General features: G+C 44.8%; 1 protein-coding gene and 1 long non-coding RNA gene across 2 annotated transcripts in view; both read right to left on the minus strand.

Moving 5' to 3' along the window:
- zc3h13 (zinc finger CCCH-type containing 13) overlaps positions 1-24,000 on the minus strand; it is a 119,752-nt gene that overhangs the window by 40,949 nt on the left and 54,803 nt on the right. The window contains 1 exon segment of the mRNA XM_084328052.1: positions 7,345-8,832. Within this exon segment, the coding sequence (XP_084184178.1) occupies positions 7,345-8,832 (1,488 nt within the window).
- On the minus strand, positions 3,017-4,038 carry LOC311240033. The gene is made up of 4 exons (XR_014620461.1): positions 3,920-4,038; positions 3,686-3,804; positions 3,354-3,566; positions 3,017-3,248 (listed from the first exon to the last, which is right to left on the minus strand). It is a non-coding gene; the product is annotated as an uncharacterized lncRNA (long non-coding RNA).

Genomic DNA, 24,000 nt, shown 5'->3' on the forward strand with positions numbered 1-24,000 from the left:
GCAGGAGATTCAGAACATGATAAATCGTGTTAACACTTTAGTTAGATAATTAGCTTGCACTGCGCTATTTTATAGTTTACGTGCCGAGTGGGTGTGTGGCGTGAATTCTGAGGCCACGGTTATAGTAGTGTGGGGTATATGGTGGACGTCGTTGCAATATATTGGGGCGAAACGGAGTATTTTAGGGTCATATTTAGTACATTGTCATGGGATACACCGCTTGCTCTAGCTAACTGCTAACGTGCGCGGACTGATGACGACATCAACTCGAGACATTCGCAGCAGCAAAACAAGTCTATTAATAGCCCGTCCATCTGCGCCGGGCATAAGAAGTTAATTAAACTTGACAGACATTATATCGACGATAATTATCGATATCGAGTTATATGAAAATAATTTTATAATTTTATCGCGATAACGTTTTTGGCCATATCGCCCAGCTCTACGTTGTCTCAAGGCTTGTCCTGCATTGCATCAACAAAGCGCATGTCGGTGATTTTATGCTCTGTGCCATTATTAGTTACCCATCTTCTAAAATGTAATAAATTGTGAATATTACTATAATGAGCTGTATGTGTATGAACCAAGCGTCCTATGATCTCCACACTCTGGGAGCAAAACAGAAAAAAGCATTTCATGTAAAAGTATTGTATTTTTGTATGACGACTAATAAAGAAACTTGAACTTAAAACTTGAACCTTGAACAAACTGCGCTGCGACCTGGCTCTCCTCTCCCCAGCTGTGTGTGTGTGTGTGTTAGGGCTGGGCCCAAACGTTCCAACGCTCTGACCTTCGTTCGTTACGTTGGCATTCGAATTCTAAATCAACTTTCGAATGAAAATGTTTTAATAATAATAAATTATTATTTTCTTTTATATATTTATTTATGAGTCTATTCATTCAGCTGAGAGATATTTCCGTGTGTGCGTGCGTGTGTGCACGTGTGTGTGTGTGTGTGTGTGCGTGCTGCGTGTGTGTGTGCGTGCAGGGCACGAAATTAACTTTGACTCACCGGCCAGTGGCGGGTAGATGGGAAAATTCTACCCGCCAAGCATATTTCTTACCGGCCAAAAAAAATATGCATGTGTCACATATGTGCCCAGGTATGGACTTCAGGGTCATGTTGAGGGATATTCATTTTTTTTTTTTTTACATATTATGAAAGTACAGATTCATACCTTCAAAATAAGCCATCACTTGAACATTTTGGTGGGATACTTTGCAAGCTACTTCCTATGATTCATGGTGATTATCACAAAACGTATTCAGAGATAATAGCCTTCAAGAGACGAGCAGGCTATTCAGTGACAATAGTGAAACAACTACAACACTACCCAGAAGTCATTGTAATCCATGGCCCCCCTCTCTCTAGGGCAATTAACACCTGGCAGCTTTCCAGTCTGAGGCTCTTTGTTATTAAAATGAGTCTGGTGACTGGTAGTGGTAGTGAAAGGGACCCTGATAATAAACAAGAAACTTAATCAAGTTTCAAGATTTTATTAGCATTTAAAATAACACGAGATAAAAATAGACATGCTAAAGTCAATGTTCAATGTTCTGATGGCCTCTCCAGAAGCATTTAGATGTAAATACATGTAGTGTGGTAGTGAAAGACACAACAACTAGGTTAACCTTCTGTAGTCTGGTAGTGAAAGGTTAACCTTCTGTAGTGTGGTAGTGAAAGGGTTAACCTTCTGTAGTGTGGTAGTGAAAGGTTAACCTTCTGTAGTGTGGTAGTGAAAGGTTAACCTTCTGTAGTGTGGTAGTGAAAGGGTTAACCTTCTGTAGTGTGGTAGTGAAAGGGACCCTGATAATAAACAAGAGACAAAATCAAGTTTCAAGATTTTATTAGCATTTAAAATAACACGAGATAAAAATAGACATGCTAAAGTCAATGTTCAATGTTCTGATGGCCTCTCCAGAAGCATTTAGATGTAAATACATGTAGTGTGGTAGTGAAAGACACAACAACTAGGTTAACCTTCTGTAGTCTGGTAGTGAAAGGTTAACCTTCTGTAGTGTGGTAGTGAAAGGGTTAACCTTCTGTAGTGTGGTAGTGAAAGGTTAACCTTCTGTAGTGTGGTAGTGAAAGGTTAACCTTCTGTAGTGTGGTAGTGAAAGGGTTAACCTTCTGTAGTGTGGTAGTGAAAGGGACCCTGATAATAAACAAGAGACAAAATCAAGTTTCAAGATTTTATTAGCATTTAAAATAACACGAGATAAAAATAGACATGCTAAAGTCAATGTTCAATGTTCTGATGGCCTCTCCAGATGATCACCGTGGTCTTTTTGAACCGCCGCTGGATATTTTGGCTGGTGGTGCCGGGCATGTTACGTCCTGGGCTTCCTCATCACAGAACTCTCTGATCTTGTGGAACAGATAGTGTTGTCTTGCAGAGTCCAGTCCCGGTGGTGGCAGCACAGGAAGTCCATCTATAGGCGGCAGGACACGGACGTCACGGAGCAGCTGGAATCTGGTTTCAGCGCCATCAATAGACATCTTTGCCACAACCACACCAGGTTCCTTGGAATCAAAGCTGCAATAATAAAGTGAAACGTTAGTACAGGGCACATAACAATATCAATGCATTTGTATCATTTACCAATGACATTCTTTGCACTAAAGTGTGAATAATTAATTACAGTAAATACACAACACACAGTGACCACACCCACCTAAAGTGCTGGTACTGCTTGATCTGTGGCAGTGGCTTGAAGTAAGGCCCCAGATGTTCCTGCCAGTTGTAGGACTGCACGATTACAGTGCCATCTTCCTTTCCCACTAGCTGTGGTATGTTGATTCCAGCCACTGAGCTGTCCCTTACGACTGCTGCAATCTCATCAAGAGTGTTCACCTTGGTCTTTCTGAAACGCTGCTTGAGAAGCCCAAAGAAACTGTCCGGGGAAAACTTTGTGTGGCCTACAATCAGCAGGTGGAGATTGACACGATGGTGAAGACCATGTAGCGCTCGCCACGCTAAGTACCACAACATGTACTTGTTCTTGTTTTGGCCACTGCAGTTGTCACAGTGAAGGTCAACATCTGTCTCCCCAAGACCATGGTCTTTGAAGAAGTGGTGCAGGTAGCTTATGACGGCGTTGCTACCTTTGCTGGACTCCATCCCCTCATCCACCAAATAGTTGACTTGCCGTGGAATCGCCTCACAGCAAACACCGAATATGCTGCACTTGCGTGGAGCCAAGAAGTACATGGGCCCTGGTTGAAGGGGGTCTGATGGGTAGTGCACCTGCAATAAATGAATAAGGATTTTAGAAAGAAAAAAAAGGGAGCAATGCAGTAGTTATAACAATTATAACATGATGTTGTGAAAGAGGGCTTGGTATGTAGTCACCTTTTGAGCGTAGTCGAAACTGTAATGCATTGTCAAGGGCTTGCTTGCCGGTGGCACATGACCACCCAGAGAAAGACCATCACCGATCTCCTTGGCGGCTTTAAGCATGCCCTTGTAGGCAGCCCGCTCTGAGGTTACATGCGCCAGATGTTGTTCCTGCTGCTTCAGCTTTGCAGACTTCTCAGCCTCTGGCAGATTGGCACTTTTGAAAATCTGAAAAAAAAAAGTTAAGTAAATGATGATTAATATTAATAATAATAAACTGTATTTGTATAACACTTTTCATACAGAAGTTGCAGTTCAAAGTTCATAACACTGTGATGTTCACTAACCAGATAATTGTTCTTCTGACACACCCAGCAAAGATCAGACATTGGTTTGATTGCTCTGATATGACTCAGTAATTGCCTCCAGAGGGACTTAAATGTGGACAGGCCCACTGCTCGCTGGTCTGAAAGATTAATAAGAACACATGTTAGCACAATGTCATTCATTTTCAAGCTTTGTTTTTATTTGACAAAGACCTATTTGACCTATTTCTTTGACAAAGATTTGCTTACACCTACCAACTGGCATTGCCTTGGTATATAAACGCCACACAGATGCCTTCGTGACGCAAGATGGTAACAGCTGACCGGTAAAGTTCTTTTGGTGTGCCTGGCGTCCAGGGAGGTGAACAGCATGATCTTCTGCATAATTCAACACAAATTGAACTACTTTTTCGATATCTTCATATTTTATGCAATGCTTGTTGTTGTGTGGTGATCGCTTTTTTGTGCGAAGACACATGCCATTTTCTGACATGTGTTTGCTTATTGCAATCAAGCGATCCTTACCTATTCTTGGGAGAGAAGAGGGGGGGGGGGGGGAGACAGAGAGAGAGATAGTTAGATCATCATCATCACAAGTACCGGTACCTGTCTGTACCACACCCAGTCTACATGATTGTGGAGACAGAGACAGAGAAGTTAGATCATCATCATCATCAATCATCATCATCACAAGTACCGGTACCTGTCTGTACCACACCCAGTCTACATGATTGTGGAGACAGAGAGAGATAGTTAGATCATCATCATCAATCATCATCATCATCACAAGTACCGGTACCTGTCTGTACCACACCCAGTCTACAAGTACCGGTACTTTATACTATACTATGCTACTATACTCTACTATAATGTACTATAATTAGTTTTAATAAAATGGGGGACCCTGATAATAAACAAGACTAATCAAGTTTCAAGATTTTATTATCATTTAAAAAAAATAGGCATGATGTACTATTAGTTTTAAATAGACAATAATAATAACTTACCCGTGGATGAAGAGGAAAGCTTCACGGCAGATTTGTATCGCCCCGAAGAAATAGTTTGTGTAAGCACGTTGTCTTTTTTTGGAAAACGATTTATTTCCGATAGTCCATTCTGACTTTCGACCAAAAGCCTGGAGCTGCGCCATAATAATCAAGTCTTTATGATCCTCTTCGAGAGCCGCTATCTCAAAACGCCTTGTGTAAACTTCATCACGGTCCAATTTTGTGATACATGACCGCCGATTAAGAATGTCATTTTCTTTATCAACCTGGACGCATTTACAAGTAAATCGCAAAAGTCTTTCCATTTGGCGTTCGTGGTTCTCGTCAGATTCAACTTCCACAACGCACATTACGTGTTCTACCTTGTCTCCAAATCCGTTAGGTGTGTTGTCACCATCATCAGATTCTGGCTCTGCCTCGTCTTCAAATCCGTTAGTTTTGTCACCATCACCACCATCACCATCATTTTCTGGCTCTGCCTCGTCTTCAATAGTGTTGTCACCATCATCATCATCTGCCTCTAACTCGTCACAACTGTCTTCTTCTTCTGAACCAGAATCTGAGTTTCTTTTTGGATTTTTCTTCTGCGGAAAGAAATCCGTGATGAATGTTCCTAAAGCGCGTTCGTCTTCAACACAGTGTGCTCCGAAGTGAGCAAACCGGTTTAATGCCTCGGCAAGTGCCCTCGCTGTGGGTTGCTGACTGGGTTCCATGGTGACTGGCAAACATGCACTGCCCTGCTCTCTGTTTAATACTCACCGATCAATGGCATCAACTTAATGACGTCACCGCCTGACCAATAAGCATTTAGATGTAAATACATGTAGTGTGGTAGTGAAAGACACAACAACTAGGTTAACCTTCTGTAGTGTGGTAGTGAAAGGTTAACCTTCTGTAGTGTGGTAGTGACGGATAAAAAAACGGATAAATAGTTTTTTTCACCATATTTCTAATATTTATTTTGGCTAAATACCAATTATAAATATCTCGACGAATTACCTCTGAATATGAATCAAAAAAAAATATTAAAGATTCGCTCACTAGTTCTACCAGAAACGGAGTTGAGGCGAAGCATTACTAAGCTTCTGTAGTGTGGCAGTGAAAGGGTTAACGCGCCCTCATCGCGCCGCAGAGCAGTTTACATCAGGGCCCCCACAATAATGAAAAAGCCGATGAAAAAGCCATTTTTTATCACTCCGTTTCCGTATTAAATTAATTTACTTTTAGCCATTAGGTTGGAAAAAATGCACCCTACCGAAATTCGTTCGCTCATAAAATTCGAACTGTGTTTTAATGGTTTTTAATTAAGTTAAAACACACGTTTTATAAAGGCCGTAAAGGCCTCTTTTTTTTAATCTTTTTTTTAGACACTGCGTTACGTTGCTTATAAATCATCTGAACTTATAACATTAAGATAGTGTATTAATAGTGTGTTATTCTAAAGCTAATGACGTCTGTGTGTTAACACCTATTAAGTACAGTACTTAACCCCTGTGGACAGGCCCCACAGCCCGCGCGTGTAGTTTTTTCTCCTCACTTGGAAGAAAATTTGTGGAACTATTATAACAATAATTACCTCATTTACAAGTTGTATTTAAGTTTGCAACTAAGGGCAAATAAGGGAACACATCAATGACAATTCAAATATGTAAAAAAAATCAAGATATCGATTTTTAGGATTTTCTAAACAGCAAGACATTTTCTTCATTTCAGAGCACCTCCCCCTTTGCGGATCAAATCGGGTTTGGTCACGGCGAGTCACATATATACATTTTCTTCAGTACATTTCAAGTAGATAAGCTATTACGTTGAAGAATAGACACTTAAAGAGGCCAGAGTTAAATTTGTACTCTCTCTCTCTCTCTCTCTGAAGTGACTTCTCGCTATCTGCAAACAGCTCCACTGTCTGTGTGTAATACTTAGTAGCCTCCAGATGCAGCCAGGATTCTCCGGCGCTGCAGCTGGGCCCTATTGGTCAAATCACATTCAGCATGCCCGCAGCTCGAATACGCATTGAATCAATGTTTTATAAGACATTGATATCAGGAGCTATCTGTAGCTACTGCTAGCCGGCTAGATAACGTTAAGACAACGCCTCAGTGAACTATTTGGTTTACTGGGACATATAGAGCTAACGTGAGCTAACGTTGCCTACCGAGCGAACGGACCACAACGGAGGTATTATAATGCACTCGACTATTGCTGGAGCATTTGTTGATATCAGCAGCTATCAGTAGCTAGCCAGCTAGATACCGTTAGACAATGCCTCGTCATGTATTAAACTAAAAGTGAATAGTTGACTGGGTCATTGTTTAAACAGTAACGTTAGCTCACAGAGGTCCGCAGTAGACTAGAGCAGACTGCCTCTGTGTTGATACGAGGAGAAGCACGGACTGGGGTGACTCGTTGCCACGGGTTTTTTCAAAATAAGAGTATCATATGAACCGAACGTTGCTAACTGTCGGAGCCATCGATATTATGACTGGAGCTGCGCTTGGGGCGGAAATGAGACCCACACAGGATTTTCAAAATAAGAGTATCGATATGAACTACACGCCAGGCAGACCTCTCAGTGTCACTCGCCAAACCTAAAATATGCCCGCCATTGGCGGGTGGCAGGCTCTAATTTCGTGCCCTGTGTGTGTGTGTGTGTGTGTGTGTGCGCGTGTGTACCCGACGAGGTGCTCCGACTGGGCTCCCCTCTCCTCAGCTGGTCGATGCGTGACTTCCTCTCCGCGCCGCCCGGCGCCTCCGCCATCCCCCCCCCCGGCGGCAGCCTCTCCCTTTCCCTGTCGCGGGAGTTGGCGCCCCCTCCCCCCTGCAGGCGCCCGCCCCGGCGCGCCCTGGGCCCCAGCGGGTCCTCCCGGTGGCCGGCGGCGGAGCCGGAGTCGTTGGAGGGGGGGGAGCGCAGGCGGGGGGGGCGGGAGGAGGCGGCGCCGGCGGCCGCGTTGTTGCGGTTGCTCTGGTTGTTGCTCCCGCCGCTGCGGTTGCTCTGGTTCTGCTCCCCGGGGGGCTTGCGGAGCAGCGGCTGGGACATGAGGGGCTGCAGGGGGAGGGTCTGCAGCAGCATGGGGGGCTCGTGGGGGAGCAGCGGGGCGATGGCGGGCGGGGCGTTCCCCCTCTCTCTACCCCCCCTGGGGCCCCCTCCCCTCCGGGGGAGCTCCAGAGGAGTCCTCTCTGCGGGGGGGGCCGGCGGCAGCGGCGGCGGCGGGGGGGGGGGTGCCACAGACACCGTCTCCCCCCCCCCTCCTCCCCCCGCCCCTCGCTCCAGCACGTCCTCGTCCGACCAGTCGCTGAAGTTGGGGTCCGTCTTGAGGGCCGCCGGCGGTGGTGGCGCGGCGGGCTCTGCCACGCGGCTGGCGGGCGGCGGCCGCTGGTCGGGCTTGGTCACGGAGGAGGAGGGCGGCGGGGTGCGCGGGCCTCTCTTCCTCTTCCCGGGGGGCGGCTGCTGGGCCGCCGACGCCTCCTCCTCCGACGCCTCCGACTCGCCGCCCCGCGACCTCTTCCTCTTGCGCTCCAGCGCCGCCGCCTTCTTCTTGGCTCCCTTCCGGGGCGAGTGGAGGAGGGGGGGGGGGGCCGCCAGCAGCGGCGGCGGGGGGGCGTCGAGGGGGGGGACGACGGCGGCGGGGGGCTCGGGGTTGAAACGCTCCCCCCCCGCTGCTGCTGCGACTGCGGGGACGCCCCCTCCCCCTCCTGCGCCCGCGACCTCCTCCTCCTTGCGGCCCTTCTTCAGACCCTTCCTCTGGGACTTGTTCTTCTTCTTGGCCCCCTCCTCGGGGGCGGGGGCCTGGGCCTCAGGGACCACAGCCAGGGCGGGGGGAGGAGGAGGAGGAGGAGGGAGAGCAGGCGGAGGGCTGGTCTCTCGCTGGTCCCTCGCTCTGCCGCCGGCGCCGCGCGAGTCGGGGGGAGGGGCCTCTGCCGGGTGCTGCTCCGCCCCCGCCCGCCTGTCTCCTCCTCCTCTGACCCGCTCGGCGCGCGGCTCCGGCTCCTCGTGGCGGCCGCGGCCCTCCCTCTTGTCCCCTCCTCCTCCTCGGCGCTCCTCCTCCTTCCAGCGGCTGGGCTTGTCCTCGGGCTGCTGACCCCTGACCTCTGTAGGAGGAGAACGCAGCAGTGGCTCCTGGGGGCGAACCACCTGACTCAGCAGACGGTGCTTGTCGCCACCTGTGAGCAACGCACACACACACACACACACACACACACACACACACACACCCCATGTCAAGTGACAAACAAACACTAAAGATACAGTCTTCCTATTTTTCTTCTCTCTCCATCTTTCCTCTTCTGTCCTCTCTCTCTCCTAACTTTTCTATTTTCTCTTTCTCACTTCTCTCTTCTATTCTCTCTTCTGTATTCTCCATCTCCTCTCTTTTCTATCATCTCTCTCTCCTACTCTCTCGCTCTCCTATTCACTCTCCAACGACAACATTGATTTGATTTGTGGTTAAGTAGTGGTTCCCAGTAAGTGAGTGGTATTGTTATTTTCGCCTGACGGTGGCGCTACAGCATTACATAAAAGTGTAAATGTTTGGGAGGGCATAACTTATAACTCATAAAAGTGTACATGTTTGGGAGGGCATAACTCATAAAAGTGTAAATGTTTGGGAGGGCATAACTTATAACTCATAAAAGTGTACATGTTTGGGAGGGCATAACTCATAAAAGTGTACATGTTTGGGAGGGCATAACTCATAAAAGTGTACATGTTTGGGAGGGCATAACTCATAAAAGTGTACATGTTTGGGAGGGCATAACTCATAAAAGTGTACATGTTTGGGAGGGCATAACTCATAAAAGTGTACATGTTTGGGAGGGCATAACTCATAAAAGTGTACATGTTTGGGAGGGCATAACTCATAAAAGTGTACATGTTTGGGAGGGCATAACTCATAAAAGTGTACATGTTTGGGAGGGCATAACTCATAAAAGTGTACATGTTTGGGAGGGCATAACTCATAAAAGTGTACATGTTTGGGAGGGCATAACTCATAACTCATAAAAGTGTACATGTTTGGGAGGGCATAACTCATAAAAGTGTAAATGTTTGGGAGGGCATAACTCATAAAAGTGTACATGTTTGGGAGGGCATAACTCATAAAAGTGTAAATGTTTGGGAGGGCATAACTTATAACTCATAAAAGTGTAAATGTTTGGGAGGGCATAACTTATAAAAGTGTAAATGTTTGGGAGGGCATAACTCATAAAAGTGTAAATGTTTGGGAGGGCATAACTTATAACTCATAAAAGTGTAAATGTTTGGGAGGGCATAACTTATAACTCATAAAAGTGTAAATGTTTGGGTCATAACTTATAACTCATAAAAGTGTAAATGTTTGGGAGGGCATAACTCATAAAAGTGTAAATGTTTGGGAGGGCATAACTTATAACTCATAAAAGTAGTGCTGTCAATAGAGTAAAAAAAATTAACTAATTAATCTCACAATTTTCTGTAATTAATCTAGATTAAAAATTGCATTTTTCTACTTAAGACCGAGGCTTGTAACAGATATTTACTTGAGTAAAATCATGGAATTAATGTAAAATCTTTCTTTGAATACAGTTTCTCTCCTGTGAAATACAAATGTTCAACAAAACCATCAACATTGACTCAGCTAGACCTCTTTCTTATATCCGCGGCGCTAAAATTGAAGATGTTTCACTCCATAGATTAATCTAGATTAATTTATTTGAATGCTTTAAATAATTTTAATTAATCTCCAAAGTTAAAGCATTAATTTTGACAGCCCTACATAAAAGTGTAAATGTTTGGGAGGGCATAACTCATAAAAGTGTACATGTTTGGGAGGGCATAACTCATAAAAGTGTACATGTTTGGGAGGGCATAACCCATAAAAGTCTACATGTTTGGGAGGGCATAACTCATAAAAGTCTACATGTTTGGGAGGGCATAACTCATAAAAGTCTACATGTTTGGGAGGGCATAACTCATAAAAGTGTACATGTTTGGGAGGGCATAACTCATAAAAGTGTACATGTTTGGGAGGGCATAACTCATAAAAGTGTACATGTTTGGGAGGGCATAACTCATAACTCATAAAAGTGTACATGTTTGGGAGGGCATAACTCATAAAAGTGTAAATGTTTGGGAGGGCATAACTCATAAAAGTGTACATGTTTGGGAGGGCATAACTCATAAAAGTGTACATGTTTGGGAGGGCATAACTCATAAAAGTGTACATGTTTGGGAGGCCATAACTCATAAAAGTGTACATGTTTGGGAGGGCATAACTCATAACTCATAAAAGTGTACATGTTTGGGAGGGCATAACTCATAAAAGTGTAAATGTTTGGGAGGGCATAACTCATAAAAGTGTACATGTTTGGGAGGGCATAACTCATAAAAGTGTAAATGTTTGGGAGGGCATAACTTATAACTCATGAAAGTGTAAATGTTTGGGAGGGCATAACTTATAAAAGTGTAAATGTTTGGGAGGGCATAACTCATAAAAGTGTAAATGTTTGGGAGGGCATAACTTATAACTCATAAAAGTGTAAATGTTTGGGAGGGCATAACTTATAACTCATAAAAGTGTAAATGTTTGGGTCATAACTTATAACTCATAAAAGTGTAAATGTTTGGGAGGGCATAACTCATAAAAGTGTAAATGTTTGGGAGGGCATAACTTATAACTCATAAAAGTAGTGCTGTCAATAGAGTAAAAAAAATTAACTAATTAATCTCACAATTTTCTGTAATTAATCTAGATTAAAAATTGCATTTTTCTACTTAAGACCGAGGCTTGTAACAGATATTTACTTGAGTAAAATCATGGAATTAATGTAAAATCTTTCTTTGAATACAGTTTCTCTCCTGTGAAATACAAATGTTCAACAAAACCATCAACATTGACTCAGCTAGACCTCTTTCTTATATCCGCGGCGCTAAAATTGAAGATGTTTCACTCCATAGATTAATCTAGATTAATTTATTTGAATGCTTTAAATAATTTTAATTAATCTCCAAAGTTAAAGCATTAATTTTGACAGCCCTACATAAAAGTGTAAATGTTTGGGAGGGCATAACTCATAAAAGTGTACATGTTTGGGAGGGCATAACTCATAAAAGTGTACATGTTTGGGAGGGCATAACCCATAAAAGTGTACATGTTTGGGAGGGCATAACTCATAAAAGTCTACATGTTTGGGAGGACATAACAGACAGTAACAAATCTCCTCTTTCCAATGACAGAGTTCAATCTGGATTTAGTATCACCAGGTATCAGGTAGTATCAACAAACGTATTGCTGAAAATATACACTATGACTGCTGTTTTGACAGGGTTAGGGTCTTTACTCTTGGCAACATTTTTTATAAAAAATTACAAAACGCAACATTAATTCATACAGTCTGTAGAGAAGGATTTATGGCATGATGTCCGGACCCCGTCAGGTTCAAGGGGTTAAACCAAAAGTGAAATATGTCCAATAATAGCGCATGTTCCTTTAAAAGATGGGGGGGGGGTGCGCCTCCATGTGTAAGAGCGTGCGTTCTAGGGGTGGGAATCACCAGAGGCCTCACGATACGATACTATCACGATACTTAAGTCACAATACGATGGTATTGCGATTAAAAATATATTGCGATATGCTGAGTATTGCGATATTAATATTGCGATATATTGCAACCTTTTTTTACCTTTTTTCAACTGCAAAGTAAAACTTTGTCAACATGTTTTATCTAATAAAATTAAGTTTTCAGTCTGTTCATCTCACTTCAATCATTTTTATTGCAGAACATGGTATTTTCTCAAGCAGACAGATGTCAACACTGTAATCTGTGTTGCATGTACCTGACAAACTGAACTGTTTGTATTACAGTCATATTCCAACTTAACTGAATGCACATGTGTGCGTGTGTGTGGACTACTGTACTATTACAGGTATTGAAATGAACAATGCAACTTCCTTATCCAAAAATATATATTTTTTTTGCATAATAAAATGTATCGCCACGCAAAGTATCGCAATACTTTTTTCTTTTTTTATTATGTTTTTGGTAGATTTTTATTGGTTTTTACTAGGGATGCTCGATATTGGCTTTTTTACCGATACCGATATACCGATATTGTCCAACTCTTAATTTCCGATACCGATATCAACCGATACCGATATATGCAGGGTCCCCCCCCCCCAAAAAACTTAATAATTTCAGGTAATTAACATTACATATCTCTTGTCGTGGAATTAACACAACATTATGCATACTTTTGACAATAAATAAAATCAGAATTAGTTCTTACTTGCCTGCCTGGGTAAATAAAGGTTATAGAAATGTAAAAAAAATAAATAAACATTTAAACAGATACCGATATTTCCTATATCACATTTTAATGCCAATATTGGACATCCCTAGTTTTTACTACCGGGCAGTCCGGTAGAGAGAGAGAGAGGGGAAGAATGGGAGATAGTCGGGGGAAGACATTCGGCGCGGCGCGGCCGTGTTGCGACGCAGCGCATTACGTGGTTCGCCACCCGGGCAACACTATACTGTATGGATATGTCCCCCCCACCACTATACTGTATGGATATGTCCCCCCCACCACTATACTGTATGGATATGTCCCCCCCAACACTATACTGTATGGATATGTCCCCCCCCCCACCACTATACTGTATGGATATGTCCCCCCCACCACTATACTGTATGGATATGTCCCCCCCAACACTATACTGTATGGATATGTCCCCCCCCCACCACTATACTGTATGGATATGTCCCCCCCACCCTGTATGGATATGTCCCCCCCACCACTATACTGTATGGATATGTCCCCCCCACCACTATACTGTATGGATATGTCCCCCCCACCACTATACTGTATGGATATGTCCCCCCCACCACTATACTGTATGGATATGTCCCCCCCACCACTATACTGTATGGATATGTCCCCCCCCCAACACTATACTGTATGGATATGTCCCCCCCACCACTATACTGTATGGATATGTCCCCCCCACCACTATACTGTATGGATATGTCCCCCCCCACCACTATACTGTATGGATATGTCCCCCCCCACCACTATACTGTATGGATATGTCCCCCCCACCACTATACTGTATGGATATGTCCCCCCCACCACTATACTGTATGGATATGTCCCCCCCCACCACTATACTGTATGGATATGTCCCCCCCACCACTATACTGTATGGATATGTCCCCCCCCCACCACTATACTGTATGGATATGTCCCCCCCCACCACTATACTGTATGGATATGTCCCCCCCACCACTATACTGTATGGATATGTCCCCCCCACCACTATACTGTATGGATATGTCCCCCCCAACACTATACTGTATGGATATGTCCCCCCCCAACACTATACTGTATGGATATGTCCCCCCCACCACTATACTGTATGGATATGTCCCCCCCACCACTATACTGTATGGATATGTCCCCCCCCCACCACTATACTGTATGGATATGTCCCCCCCACCACTATACTGTATGGATATGTCCCCCCCCCACCACTATACTGTATGGATATGTCCCCCCCACCACTATACTGTATGGATATGTCCCCCCCCAACACTATACTGTATGGATATGTCCCCCCCACCACTATACTGTATGGATATGTCCCCCCCACCACTATACTGTATGGATATGTCCCCCCCCCACCACTATACTGTATGGATATGTCCCCCCCACCACTATACTGTATGGATATGTCCCCCCCACCACTATACTGTATGGATATGTCCCCCCCCCACCCTGTATGGATATGTCCCCCCCACCACTATACTGTATGGATATGTCCCCCCCACCACTATACTGTATGGATATGTCCCCCCCACCACTATACTGTATGGATATGTCCCCCCCCACCACTATACTGTATGGATATGTCCCCCCCACCACTATACTGTATGGATATGTCCCCCCCCCACCACTATACTGTATGGATATGTCCCCCCCCACCACTATACTGTATGGATATGTCCCCCCCACCACTATACTGTATGGATATGTCCCCCCCAACACTATACTGTATGGATATGTCCCCCCCCCAACACTATACTGTATGGATATGTCCCCCCCCAACACTATACTGTATGGATATGTCCCCCCCCAACACTATACTGTATGGATATGTCCCCCCCCCAACACTATACTGTATGGATATGTCCCCCCCACCACTATACTGTATGGATATGTCCCCCCCACCACTATACTGTATGGATATGTCCCCCCCACCACTATACTGTATGGATATGTCCCCCTCCCACCACTATACTGTATGGATATGTCCCCCCCCAACACTATACTGTATGGATATGTCCCCCCCACCACTATACTGTATGGATATGTCCCCCCCACCACTATACTGTATGGATATGTCCCCCCCACCACTATACTGTATGGATATGTCCCCCCCCCACCACTATACTGTATGGATATGTCCCCCCCACCACTATACTGTATGAATATGTCCCCCCCCACCACTATACTGTATGGATATGTCCCCCCCCCCACCACTATACTGTATGGATATGTCCACCCCACCACTATACTGTATGGATATGTCCCCCCCCCACCACTATACTGTATGGATATGTCCCCCCCACCACTATACTGTATGGATATGTCCCCCCCCACCACTATACTGTATGGATATGTCCCCCCCCCACCACTATACTGTATGGATATGTCCCCCCCCCACCACTATACTGTATGGATATGTCCCCCCCACCACTATACTGTATGGATATGTCCCCCCCACCACTATACTGTATGGATATGTCCCCCCCACCACTATACTGTATGGATATGTCCCCCTGTGGAGAGTCACAGCCACGTGACCCCACAATCGCCATCTCGTCCCCCAGTACAGACGCTATTAAGACAATGGAAAATGACCGACCAGGATGACAGAGGGGGTGTAAAGTGTCACAGCCAACTAAGTGACACTTTGTATAAATGACATCCTGTTCTCTCTGTCCCTTGTATGATTTAATAGGTTTATTGTATATATCTGTTTTAAATCTAGGCATATGTTACTGTAGGTGTCTAGATGTGATATGTATTCATATATATATATATATACATATATATGTGTATACGTATATATATGCATATACGCTTTGAACAAGTATCTAGGCCTGAGCTGAGAGCAAGTCGGCACAGTTTAACCCTGTCCTGTCTGCATAGAATAAAACCAGTATGTGCATATATATGTGTACGCTGTATACTATATATATATGTGCTGTATTATACATGTATGTGTATCTGTATATATCTGTAGTATGTGTTGGGCTATGTACTATATAGCCAGCAGTCTCCCTCGTCTGCATCCCCTTGAGTTGGGGCGAGTGAGAACGAAGGGGGCCCCTTCGGAATGCCATCTCTGAGCAGGGTGCTTTCCACAGCAGGTTGTCACACCCTGCGTGGAGTAGACAAGGATAGGTACAAGTATGTGCATATATGTGTGTACACTGTATGCTATATATATATGTACTGTATTATACATGTATGTGTATCTGTATATATCTGTAGTATGTGTTGGGCTATGTACTATGTACTCATGCTGGAGATGTGAGTTGCTTTCGCTTCAATACTGTTTGGCCACTGAGGAATGTGACAGGACAACCTTGGGGCCTCTGGTCTCTGCTAAGTAACGGATGGGTATTTTCCAACACAAGGTAATCTGTTACTTCTCCAACAAAGAGGCATTCATGTTCTGAGGTAAATGGGGTTTTCCCAGTAGAGGTAATGACTAAAATGGGAGGAGAGCTAGAACCCTACGTATTGTGCATTGACTGGCTGGTGAAATGACATCACGGTGACAGCGCTGTATTTGGACCAATAAGCAGAAGAGACCCTGGGGCCCTTTATAAGGGCCAACTGGCGAGAGCACAGGGGAATTTTTTACACGGAGAAGGAGAGAGAAGAAGAATGGTGCCTACAGACTTCTTTGAGAGATTTTGAAGTTTTTACCAGTGTGTGACTTGGAAGACCAAGATGCAGATGACATGTTTTGTTTTTATATAATCTTTTAAACTGTAATGGATATTTTTTATTTAGTCTTTTTCTGTAACTTCATTGAAATAAAGATGACTTTTTATAATCCATTGAGTTCTTGGACTGATCCCTGCCAGCAAATGCCAGCCGCGCCTTGATTTCCTCTGAGGTGACTATGTCCTGAAATACAGATTGAATCAATTGACTGGTTAATGCTTTTCAGCTAAAATATATATATTTATATATGTATATGCTATGTACTGATAAGAAAATACTAAGCATGTAGATGAGTGTTGTTTGCGGGTTCCGGTGTCTCTGTGTCCAGACTGACTCTGTCTTGTGTGGGACCTCGACCGTCTGAATCACTGCAGGGTCAGACGGTCGGTTCCGTTGAAGGAGGAGGAGGAGGAGGACAAAGAAAGCCGGGGAGTGCAAACAATGATTACGTGTTAGTACAGTGGTAATACTTATTAAAAAAGTAGTAATACAACCAAGCTTTCAAATGAGCAGTATTACAAGCCCTTTCGTAAAATGATAATAATAATATTATTTTTATTACATGATATAATAGTTCTCCTAAACAAAATATTCGGTTTATTTCAAACAAGAAGAGATTAACAACTCTTCATGATTACAGTTCATATCAACTGGATATCACAAGACCAGTGACTTGAAGTAATCTAGACAGAAATAGTAAATTGACTCGAGAACTTGGCGAGTTTAGCACCTCGCCGGGGGATATCGAGCGGCCGCAGGTTTATATCTCGAGTAGGTGATTGAGATGTATAAGAGGCGACCTGTAGCTTTCAACATGGCGTCCCTGGGTTAGGGCTGAGATCGGTAAGATAACAGCCAAAATAAAATAAACTAGAAATATTGAAAAAAAAATAAAAACGGAGAACCGAGTTTTAGAATACACCAGTCAAAGGATATTGATCTGTAGGGCCCTCGATGGAGAGCAGTGGCAAATTAAAGGCATCTGCATAGTGGGGGCATTGCTGGTGGAGCGGTTGAGCCCGCAAAATTGGATTAAAGAAAAAAAAAAAAAGGGGGTAAAGAAAACCCTCTCTCTAAAATGTCTGGCAGTTTAGAGAGACAGAAGCGCAGTCAAACGACCGTTCACAGAAAGGCGAGCTGGATGGCTACCTAGCCCAAAGATACCGTATGTGAGTATGGGAGACTGGATGTGAAGCGCAGTCAAAACGACCGTTCACAGAAAGGCGAGCTGGATGGCTACCTAGCCCAAAGATACCGTATGTGAGTATGGGAGACTGGATGTGAAGCGAAGTCAAAACGACCGTTCACAGAAAGGCGAAGCTAACTAGCACTACATCGGCTAACAAGCCAGTGCTAACACCCATGAGCTGGCCCTAGCCAGACGGAAGACCCATGAGCTAGCCAGACGGTGCGACCCATGAGCTGGCTAGACGGAAGACCCAGGAGCTGGCCGTAGCCAGACGGAAGCTAACTAGCACTACATCGGCTAACAAGCCAGTGCTAACACCCAGAAGCTAGCTCAGGAGGAGCTAGCACGAGAGAAGCTAGCTCAAGAGGAGCTAGCACGAGAGAAGCTAGCTCAAGAGGAGCTAGCACGAGAGAAGCTAGCTCAGGAGGAGCTAGCACGAGAGAAGCTAGCTCAAGAGGAGCCAGCACGAGAGAAGCTAGCTCAGGAGGAGCTAGCACGAGAGAAGCTAGCTCAGGAGGAGCTAGCACGAGAGAAGCTAGCTCAAGAGGAGCTAGCACGAGAGAAGCTAGCTCAGGAGGAGCTAGCACGAGAGAAGCTAGCTCAAGAGGAGCCAGCACGAGAGAAGCTAGCTCAGGAGGAGCTAGCACGAGAGAAGCTAGCTCAGGAGGAGCTAGCACGAGAGAAGCTAGCTCAAGAGGAGCTAGCACGAGAGAAGCTAGCTCAAGAGGAGCTAGCACGAGAGAAGCTAGCTCAAGAGGAGCTAGCACGAGAGAAGCTAGCTCAAGAGGAGCTAGCACGAGAGAAGCTAGCTCAGGAGGAGCTAGCACGAGAGAAGCTAGCTCAAGAGGAGCTAGCACGAGAGAAGCTAGCTCAGGAGGAGCTAGCACGAGAGAAGCTAGCTCAAGAGGAGCCAGCACGAGAGAAGCTAGCTCAGGAGGAGCTAGCACGAGAGAAGCTAGCTCAGGAGGAGCTAGCACGAGAGAAGCTAGCTCAAGAGGAGCTAGCACGAGAGAAGCTAGCTCAGGAGGAGCTAGCACGAGAGAAGCTAGCTCAAGAGGAGCCAGCACGAGAGAAGCTAGCTCAGGAGGAGCTAGCACGAGAGAAGCTAGCTCAAGAGGAGCTAGCACGAGAGAAGCTAGCTCAGGAGGAGCTAGCACGAGAGAAGCTAGCTCAAGAGGAGCCAGCACGAGAGAAGCTAGCTCAGGAGGAGCTAGCACGAGAGAAGCTAGCTCAGGAGGAGCTAGCACGAGAGAAGCTAGCTCAAGAGGAGCTAGCACGAGAGAAGCTAGCTCAAGAGGAGCTAGCACGAGAGAAGCTAGCTCAAGAGGAGCTAGCACGAGAGAAGCTAGCTCAAGAGGAGCTAGCACGAGAGAAGCTAGCTCAGGAGGAGCTAGCACGAGAGAAGCTAGCTCAAGAGGAGCCAGCACGAGAGAAGCTAGCTCAGGAGGAGCTAGCACGAGAGAAGCTAGCTCAGGAGGAGCTAGCACGAGAGAAGCTAGCTCAAGAGGAGCTAGCACGAGAGAAGCTAGCTCAGGAGGAGCTAGCACGAGAGATGCTAGCTCAGGAGGAGCTGGCACGCCAGAAGCTAGCTCAGGAGGAGCTAGCACGAGAGATGCTAGCTCAGGAGGAGCTGGCACGCCAGAAGCTAGCTCAGGAGGAGCTAGCACAAGAGAAGCCAGCCCAGGAGATGCTAGCCCAGGAGAAGCTGGCACGGGTAGCTCAGGAGAGGCTGGCGCGGCAGATGCTAGCTCAGGAGAAGCTGGCACGGGTAGCTCAGAAGAAACTGGCGCAGCAGATGCTAGCTCATGAGAAGCTGGCGCAGCAGATGCTCGCTCAGGAGATACAAGCACACGAGACGCTAGCTCGCATGTTGAGACATCTCAAAGGACTAGAGATCCCCGAAAGGGCCTCAATGGACCAACTGATGGAAAGAGAAGTAAGGACCCCCGGTCAAGATCCAGGGTATAAGATGGTGGAGAAACTAATCGCACAGGTGCGAGGCGGGAGCATGTCTCTCAATGATGCAGCAGAATCAGTCATGAATGGAACACCTATGCAAGGATCATGCTCACTGCTTGAAAAGCTACTCAGAGGAGTCCCAGGGGGTAACCCACTGGCAGCCCGATGCGCAGCATGGTCACAAGACCAGCTACGTATCGAATGTATGCTGTATGACCAAGTTAAAATGCTATCTGACAAAAGGGGGGCCTCCCAGGAGTTCCCCCCGAAAACAACCAAGGACAGAACAGGGAAAAAGAAGTACCAATACCTACCTGCAGACGAGTGGGCCGCACTAACCCCAGAACAGCAAGCAGAGGTGAGGACAACAAGGGAGGAATTCAAAGCCCGGAAGGAGAATCAATAGTATCCTTACCCTCTGGGGCCCTGACACAAGTGACTCAAGCAAGTGCAAACTGCACTTGACATACAGCTCATCTGTCAAGAGGAATAATATAAAGTGTTATTGTCATTTAGGAAGAAACATGACATAGAATATATACAAAACTTTTGTAGTATTCTAAGTATAATATATAAAGATGTCCGTCCTTGCTCTAAACCCAGAGTAAAGTAAAGTGAATTTGTAATCTATTTCATTCGGAAGGGATTTCCTGACAGCAACCATTTGGTGGGTTAGCACCCTACCAGCCATATCAGCTGCATGAGATGTACACTCACCAGCACCTATGGGTAAAAAATTGAGACTCTGCAAACTCTCATCAAGCTTAGCACCTTGACGCGGGGGGACAGAGCGAGCATCAGGGTCTCTGTATCCGACGGGCCTATCAGATTTGTGGGGACTTGGAAGCCTCAGCATACAGGACGCTGTGGTGCTTGGGCGGCCAAGTCACTGGTTTATAGGTCTGTCAAAACGGATTGGAGGTTCCGGGGCTAAGAACATAAGTTCAAGTGAGTTGGGCTTTATACTATTTAAATAGGTATCAAAAACCGAAAGAATATGAACCGAAATGACTGCTGTCGGGTGCCTCTGGAGTAGAATTAATTACAGATTTGAAAAAAAACCAAACGTAGAAGGTTCTACTCAAAGAAAGAATCACACTTAAAGTATATTTCTGTGATAGCAGTAAAAGTTTACTCACGACTAAAAAGTTACGTAATGTTTTCTTACAGTCAAAAAACGTAGAAGGTTCTACTCAAAGAAAGAATCACACTTAAAGTATATTTCTGTGATAGCAGTAAAAGTTTACTCACGACTAAAAAGTTACGTAATGTTTTCTTACAGTCAAAAGACGTAGAAGGTTCTACTCAAAGAAAGAATCACACTTAAAGTATATTTCTGTGATAGCAGTAAAAGTTTACTCACGACTAAAAAGTTACGTAATGTTTTCTTACAGTCAAAAGACGTAGAAGGTTCTACTCAAAGAAAGAATCACACTTAAAGTATATTTCTGTGATAGCAGTAAAAGTTTACTCACGACTAAAAAGTTACGTAATGTTTTCTTACAGTCAAAAGACGTAGAAGGTTCTACTCAAAGAAAGAATCACACTTAAAGTATATTTCTGTGATAGCAGTAAAAGTTTACTCACGACTAAAAAGTTACGTAATGTTTTCTTACAGTCAAAAGACGTAGAAGGTTCTACTCAAAGAAAGAATCACACTTAAAGTATATTTCTGTGATAGCAGTAAAAGTTTACTCACGACTAAAAAGTTACGTAATGTTTTCTTACAGTCAAAAGACGTAGAAGGTTCTACTCAAAGAAAGAATCACACTTAAAGTATATTTCTGTGATAGCAGTAAAAGTTTACTCACGACTAAAAAGTTACGTAATGTTTTCTTACAGTCAAAAGACGTAGAAGGTTCTACTCAAAGAAAGAATCACACTTAAAGTATATTTCTGTGATAGCAGTAAAAGTTTACTCACGACTAAAAAGTTACGTAATGTTTTCTTACAGTCAAAAAACGTAGAAGGTTCTACTCAAAGAAAGAATCACACTTAAAGTATATTTCTGTGATAGCAGTAAAAGTTTACTCACGACTAAAAAGTTACGTAATGTTTTCTTACAGTCAAAAGACGTAGAAGGTTCTACTCAAAGAAAGAATCACACTTAAAGTATATTTCTGTGATAGCAGTAAAAGTTTACTCACGACTAAAAAGTTACGTAATGTTTTCTTACAGTCAAAAGACGTAGAAGGTTCTACTCAAAGAAAGAATCACACTTAAAGTATATTTCTGTGATAGCAGTAAAAGTTTACTCACGACTAAAAAGTTACGTAATGTTTTCTTACAGTCAAAAGACGTAGAAGGTTCTACTCAAAGAAAGAATCACACTTAAAGTATATTTCTGTGATAGCAGTAAAAGTTTACTCACGACTAAAAAGTTACGTAATGTTTTCTTACAGTCAAAAGACGTAGAAGGTTCTACTCAAAGAAAGAATCACACTTAAAGTATATTTCTGTGATAGCAGTAAAAGTTTACTCACGACTAAAAAGTTACGTAATGTTTTCTTACAGTCAAAAGACGTAGAAGGTTCTACTCAAAGAAAGAATCACACTTAAAGTATATTTCTGTGATAGCAGTAAAAGTTTACTCACGACTAAAAAGTTACGTAATGTTTTCTTACAGTCAAAAGACGTAGAAGGTTCTACTCAAAGAAAGAATCACACTTAAAGTATATTTCTGTGATAGCAGTAAAAGTTTACTCACGACTAAAAAGTTACGTAATGTTTTCTTACAGTCAAAAAACGTAGAAGGTTCTACTCAAAGAAAGAATCACACTTAAAGTATATTTCTGTGATAGCAGTAAAAGTTTACTCACGACTAAAAAGTAACGTAATTACAGTCGAAACCTAAGTAGAAAAAATAGGTACCAGGTCACCTCAACCAGAAGTAACCTAATGTTTACTTAAAATCAGAATAAGTCCTGCTACTGGGACGGAAATGGAACCGGCGTAATAATACAGGCTGGTGTTATCAGCAGGAGCTGAGTCTATAAGAGGCTACATAGCCTGAATCTACAAGCTGGCTAACTAGCCGGAACTAATACCAGACATAAACAGTAACTAACTACCCAGTCTGGACCGAGACAAGCACAACACAGGGTAGACCCCCTGTGCAAGAAGGAAGTGGACGGAAACAACAGTCCGAAGGATCTGTGAACAATGTGCGCTGGTAAAGGGACAAAACCTGAATCAGTGCCACACTCCTAGACGGGGGGGCGGTCCCCCGGAATCAGCGAACGACGCAGCGGATGGCAAGAAGGAATATACTGACTCAGGTCAGAAATCGGAACTGGAGGAAGACCGGGATAGGTCAAGCTCCAGAGCATCCTCAAGGTCCTCATCTAGACCTCCTAGACCTCCCAGACCTCCCAGACCTCCTAGACCTCCCAGACCTCCCAGACCTCCTAGACCGGACAGAGAGACATCGGCCTGGACCCAGGTTACAGGGCGACGAGAGCCCTGAATGGACCTGAAAGAGAGAAAAGAAATGAGACCTCTGTGGACTGTATCTGTGATGTCCTGCGAGGCCTACGGACAGGGTCACACGATAGGTCAAGCTCCAGAGCATCCTCAAGGTCCTCATCTAGACCTCCCAGACCTCCCAGACCTCCCAGACCTCCCAGACCTCCCAGACCTCCTAGACCTCCCAGACCGGACAGAGAGACATCGGCCTGGACCCAGGTTACAGGGCGACGAGAGCCCTGAATGGACCTGAAAGAGAGAAAAGAAATGAGTCCTCTGTGGACTGTATCTGTGATGTCCTGCGAGGCCTACGGACAGGGTCACACGATAGGTCAAGCTCCAGAGCATCCTCAAGGTCCTCATCTAGACCTCCTAGACCTCCCAGACCGGACAGAGAGACATCGGCCTGGACCCAGGTTACAGGGCGACGAGAGCCCTGAATGGACCTGAAAGAGAGAAAAGAAATGAGTCCTCTGTGGACTGTATCTGTGATGTCCTGCGAGACCTACGGACAGGGTCACATGACCAGGCCAACCACACGTCAATAGAGGACTGCTGCTACAATTCTCGGGGACCCGTGGGTGTCGCCCGAGAAGTGACAAATCAACCTACCTCAAACTATGGGAGAGATCCAAGAGGTCAGAGGGGGCGACCCCAAGATGACCAAGATGACCAAGGTGACCAAGATGACCAAGATGACCAAGGTGACCAAGATGACCAAGAC

Source organism: Notolepis coatsorum (genome assembly GCF_963971535.1).
Source record: "Notolepis coatsorum genome assembly, chromosome: 1".
In the NCBI taxonomy this organism is placed as follows: Eukaryota; Metazoa; Chordata; class Actinopteri; order Aulopiformes; family Paralepididae; genus Notolepis; species Notolepis coatsorum.